Below are 6,411 nucleotides of genomic sequence, written 5' to 3' on the forward strand. Positions count from 1 at the left end.
CATAAAATTTAACAGCAAAACCACAAAATCTTTAAAAGCAGCATATCTTTAGAATTCTCAATAGAATTTCAAGTGTTGCCACATATTTGTTCATATTCGCTATACTGTTATATTTACTACATTAGTTCTTTAAAAATGACACATAGCGAAAACATTTGGTGACAGCATCTTTTTATGTCAAAGTGATTCGACACAAGAATGAATGGACACAAAATTGAGTATTGAGGATTTTATTATTTCATAATGAGAGCTCATCTTCATAATAAACTTATTGTATCTGCCATAATTCCAAGGCTACTTTTAATGCTTATAAATGTAATATATTGTTTTTAATCACATACATGTTTTAAATATTGAAAGTGAGAAGATTTGCTTACCTCATAACAGATTTTTGGCGAAAAATGTGTTCGGAGATTTAAGTATAACTTTATGAGTTTAAGCCAAAATTTAATATTTTGTTCCCATCGATAAAAAGCTAAAATTGAAAAGCTTTGGATTGGATTTTAATATAGTTATTAATTAAATATTGGTATGGCCTTCAAATAAAATACAACTTCCGATTGCCATTAAAAACTGATACGGGCAACTTCATGCAAAGTACCAATTTTATTCAAAATCTAATCAACTCTTTATACCAATGCAGAAAGCTTAAACACAGAAAATGGACATTTTTGGAAGTTTTATATAAGTTATCGTGAACAGAAAAATTATCACACACATACACATAGGCAGACAGATATTATTTTAAAAACAGCAAAAATAAACGTTGTGGAAACCTTAATTCATGCTTATACACAGAAAATCACTATTGAGTTTTTGGACTTAAAACCAACCTTATATGTATTGCTAAGGGGCTTAGCTATGTATATACGAGTAGTTTGGCGAAAGGAAAAAATTACAAACGCAGAATATATAGATTTATATATGTTTTCCTATCATAAAACAATATCATAAACAAACAACTTTTATATTTATGATAGACAGCTAAGATTATATCAATTAATTGGATAGAATTTGAATACAGTTGTTTTATCCCTTATGTTTTGGGGAAATACAAGCCCTATAATAACTAATATAGTGATTTGTTGTAGCATAAATTCACATCAAAATTTTTGTTTCACTCGTCAAACAACATTAAAAACTGCAGCTGCTCAACATAGCATATGTGAAGTCACTGTTGAAAGATTTAACAAATTGATTTGTCTTTATAATCGGGACTACTCCAAGTTGCTGTTGAAGAGTTAACGTCATTTCTTATCCTGCAAAACCATTTTTATCCGCTAACCTTTTCCTTTAGGTAATCCCGTATTATCACACTCATCTGGATGTGCGTTTTGATGACGGTGGTGACGATGTATTCCTCATTTGGCCAGCAACTATTGTTCATGAGATCAATGAAACCAGTCCTTTTTTTCTGAAGTCAGCTGAAGACATGCTCAGAGAAAGGTATGAAGTTGTTGCTATTCTTGAGGGTACCATTGAATCTACTGGACAGTCCATCCAAGCGCGTTCATCGTACATCTCAACTGAAATCCTTTGGGGTCATCGTTTCGATCAAGTAAGTTATAAAGCATTATTCTTTTTAGCTTCAAAAGGGAAAATGAAAACATAATTCTGATATTTTGAACCTGGGACAAATTCTATAGCATCATAATTTCTCAATTCTATCTTACTATATCTTAGCCGAATATAGTTTCTCAAGGGAAAAAAACATTTAATATATCATGATTTGCCATTCCGATATGTTGACGTTACAAATATCTTTAGTGGAATTGTTCCAAACTTTTTGAAGCATTACGTTACGCTGTATTGTTACATTGTGCTACCAGGCGTTTATTCGCCTTAACAATGTTCCATTGAGCTAAACATACACTCTTTAATTTATTTTTCACGTGATTTGGCTGATAATAGTTCTCAGAATGTTGTCATTCGGCAAAATTTTATTTATTTTTAAAATTTAATCAATCTGAAGTTGCACGACAAATCGAACAATATAAAAGCAATAAATGCGATTCTTAATAATTTAAATCTTTATTTTACTTTTTAATAATATATTTAATTGATAAAAATTAAAATGTAAAGTATAATATAGATAGGTAACTGGTATTTTTATAAATACCATTCGAATTAATAAAAAATGTTTCTAACGCCATATGGCAAATGTTACGTGTCTAGTTCAGAATCGTTTGTTTTGTTTGAGGAAAAATAATGTTCGACTACTTTTCTTGTATAAAATCAAAGGCTACATACATTAGACAAGGCCATCTAAATAGAAGAGTGTAGAAAATGTTCAAAAGAAGCGAATGAATAAGACTCCGATTCCTGGTGGCTTAACTTCAGTCTTAGAACCGTTGATGTCTCAGTCAATAAATTGCTCAATAGCAGAATTCAAAGGATATTTTTAAGTTCTATTTTGATTTTAGTACTTTTTAAACAATACAAATATTCATATTTTGGAGTTTTTAAAATTTTTTAAATCAGTCTTTTAAAAATTACTAAATCTAACTTTTTACACGATTCCCAGTCTCCATGAAAGTAATTGCATCAAAAATATTTTTATGTCATTAGCATTAATTTGAAAATATTAAGAGATGTTAGAAAACATGTTTTGTTTTTATTAATGGAAGAAGCTTTTAATGAAATAATATGCTAGAAGATGGTTTAAATCATTATCCGTTTCCAGGTATAATAGTATATGTTTTCAAGTATGTGATTTTGTTTGTTACAATGTGCTTGTAATAACAATAACATAATTAATACACTTAAGAGATAGCTAAACATCATATCAGGGCTTTCAAGATTAAAGTTTCATCTATTATAACGTCAAACATTGTGCAGGAATACAATTGTCCCAACCAAAACTGTAGTCACATCCCATCCAGCATCTTACACTTACCGTTCGAAACTTTTGAGGAGATTTTATGATCCATGCAGCATGCAATTCTCTGTGACAACGTCTAATAAAATTGCACGACAACATACAAACAAATGCTTAGCACAATAATTTCTACGATTTTGTTTCATCTTTAATTTTTAAAATCATTGAAGTCTATGAAATAATTATTTCCGCAAAAACTGCATCACCAAACCACATAGCCCTTAGGTTTCGTGACATTCGGTATTGGACGCTGGCCAACTGACGAAATAAACCAAGTGAGTTGAAATTCTATTCTGTAATAGCCAAATTATTTCTTTGGAAATCTGACGAAAAAATGGATCTATCGTGTCAAGTATACACTTTCCAAGGTTGGTGGTGGTATAGTAGCTGGAGTAGAAAATGGCATATTCTATGCTTATATACTTTGTAAGACACTTTTACTCTGGTGTTGCCAACATGTGGAACAAGTGAGAGATTCTTCTCGTTGATCAGTATCTTCCTCCGTCTTCAACATTCATCCAAGAAAATGAAGACCAAAGGATTTATTCCAACATGTTTGGGTTGCTAGAGTTCTGTGCAAGGTAAATTTCATCCCCGCACAGATTCATAGCAGCCCGAGCATGGTTGGTTAAGCATTCTTCTAACATATAAGTAACTGGCCTCTTTATTCTTCTGCTATCCGTTTCTTTCAGCATTTCTTCGTCTTGCGCCAGTTGTGGTGGAAATTGTGGTATGCTGTGTGGTGCAGTTACCATGATAAAGACTACACGTTGTTGAGAAGGTAGCTCTAATATATGTTGCTTTTGAGTATACGTAACAATTCTTCACATGTCTAGATGACAGGAATAATTTGTATTTATATTTAATATGATATGAAATTGTTATGAGAACTTTAACAGTGTGACATCAATTATCATAACGAATTTATCTGAATCTTAAAACTGTTTTTTATGCAAATACATAAGCATCATTTTTGGGACATAAAATTAAGCTCTTTATTCAAATATTTTGTTCATCATAAACCGTCAACGAAATTATATGCTTTGTAACTATAGTAACTTGGAAACAGAGCGAACTTCATTAAAATTATAATGGTATGTAGATTTTCTGCATATAATAATTGGCCTTTCTAGTTCTTTTGGCAATTTGTCCATAGCAAATTATATACTTAAGTATACTTTTCAAAACTTTATTTTGGGATAATGCGTATAAAAAGGATGGACTATTTTTCTAATAAATGCATAAATTTTTATTACTATTCCAGGTTGTCAGTTTCCGGAAAGAAACTGGAGAGTATTTAGTGGATTACAGTAAGTTCAATGCCACTAATGAAGTACAAACTCCGCTGTGTAGTGCCCGGGACTTCATGGAATACCAAAAGATGTTAGCAGAAGTTGCAAAGGCACCAGCATTCGTCAACCCTCCACCTGCAGACAACAGCACTACAAGTACGCGGGACTCATATCAGCGGAGCAATTCCTCACCAGAAGGTAGATCTAACGGTTCTAAACTGCTTGAATCTACAGCTGAAACCCCACTACTACCACAGTCATCTATGGCCAGTTCAGATTGCTGAAAGGTATGTAACTAATTCCGGTTTGGTGACCTTTCCCACTACAGGATAGGAAGCACAAAATACTTTTTTGTGGAAAGACAAAGCATACTCTGGTACTAGTTGATTGATTCTTATGTGAATTAAAACAGAACGCAGATAAAAACTCATTTAAACAAAACTTGACCAATATTGTCACCTAATACACACCCACCTTTAAACTATATAATGTCCTCATCTCTTACAACAATGCTTTTGTTTTCAAACTAAGTAAATTAGCCTTAATTATCATTAGTATTAAATTTTTTAAGTCTGTCATTCTGTTTTAGTTCTTTGTTTATTCAAATAATTAACCTAAAAGAATATTTCTTATATTTAGAAAACTTTTATCGCCATGTTGCTCTATAACGAAAACTATCCCAGTTTGAGAATAATAATATGAATAGAAAATTTTACAGAACAGAAATCAATAATAACTAAAATAGTTTTGAAATGATTAATAATAAATTTTAATACCCAATTAACAATTCGTGAATATCCCGATTACTCGGAGCTCTTGACATAAACCTTCTGTGATCACTGGTCCATTGAACATAACCTAATGGCTATTATTAGCTACCTAATGTTACAGCGAATTATCACCTAACCAAGAAACGAGAATTTATAAAAGAATTATATATTACTTAATTAAAAATTCCTTATTATAGTTTGCGTTTCAAACTAGAAATATTGCACAAAATAAATGTCGCGCTATTTGCGAAGACACGGTGACTGTCTTGATCAAACACAGAAGTCAGCATCTAGCCGACACAAGCAGACATCTAGACCTTTTACGTTAGCGAAATCGCTAACTCTATTTATCTTTAATAAGAGCGATCTTAAAGTCACCGAGTGTAATAGCTCACGAAAACACTCATTTCAACAAATATTTTAGAGAAGAATTAGCAGTTTGCCTGTAACATAGGTTGCAGTTAGAAACCGCAGTATTTAATCTCATATGTGTGTAATTGATATCTGCATGAATTTCTAGCCTGGCCGAATTATTGTAATCTCTACACGTAATAAAAGAAAGAACGTTCTTCCGTTATTTATTAATTTTTTTTAATAAAGAAGTCTTTCGTTCGTGCTGCGCGTAAGCTAATAGACACAGGGCTACGAAATTTTGTATGTAGGCGTAAAAAAAAGCCAGTGCACCTCGAAGCGATTTTTTCAAAATTCGAATCAGATTTTTTTTCCCGATTTTATTGCATCATTTTGAATAGTTTCATTCTTTTAGAAATGTGGTTTTGACAACAGTTCTTTATTTAATTGTATACTGGACTGCTGACTGTTGAAAATAAGCACTGTTGCCACTTGGAAAAATGAGGGCGATAATTCTGTGCAGTTCTTAAATTTAATGTTTCTCTTGGATACTGGGCGTTTGTTGAGAGAAGTAACGAGAAGTTGGTTAATTTATTTATTAGGAAATTAATATTTGTATTAAGGGATATTGCTTATTTAATTGTAATCTTGTTATATGCAATATTTTTTTTTTTTTTTTTTTTTTAATTTGTGGTTTTTTAGTCCAAAGGGGCTTTGCCCTGAAGGACAGACTTTTCGTTTTGCGATTTTGCATTGAATCACTGTAAATGTCCGTTTCACTTTTCAAACTGCTGGCACCAAATGTTAGAGTCCTGCATTATATTTGAAGAAAATAAACAATGAAAAATCTGCATAAATGTATGTATATTTCTCGCATTGTGATAAAACAACGGTACATAGAGCCATCGAATTTTGAATGACGTAATCCTCCTACGAATATGGGCATGTGGAAGACCAAATTTAAAATTTCGAATTTGTTTTATTGTCGATTTCATATTTTGTAAAACTTTAACGAGTTTTTGAGTAACAAACTATACGATTTAAAAGCGAGCAATGGCAACACTCTACGGGGATAAAAAAAAAAAAAAAAAAAAAAAAAAACTTTCTTATCTCCAGCGCG

The 6,411-nt window shown here is 31.7% G+C and overlaps 1 protein-coding gene across 6 annotated transcripts in view; it reads left to right on the forward strand.

Annotated features, from left to right (window-relative positions):
* Positions 1-4,457, forward strand: part of LOC118189786 (G protein-activated inward rectifier potassium channel 3-like) — a 122,460-nt gene extending 118,003 nt beyond the window's left edge. For all 6 annotated transcript variants that reach the window (XM_085817539.1, XM_085817536.1, XM_085817535.1 and 3 more), the window contains 2 exons: positions 1,298-1,558; positions 4,143-4,457. In XM_085817539.1, coding sequence (XP_085673665.1) covers positions 1,298-1,558; positions 4,143-4,454 — 573 coding nt within the window. In that variant the 3' untranslated portion in view covers positions 4,455-4,457. The remainder of the gene's footprint in view (positions 1-1,297; positions 1,559-4,142) is intronic.
* The last annotated feature ends 1,954 nt before the right edge of the window (positions 4,458-6,411 follow it).

This window comes from Stegodyphus dumicola, chromosome 5 (genome assembly GCF_044657685.1).
Source record: "Stegodyphus dumicola isolate Sdum_Otavi_A_Nest chromosome 5, ASM4465768v1".
Classification (NCBI taxonomy): domain Eukaryota; kingdom Metazoa; phylum Arthropoda; class Arachnida; order Araneae; family Eresidae; genus Stegodyphus; species Stegodyphus dumicola.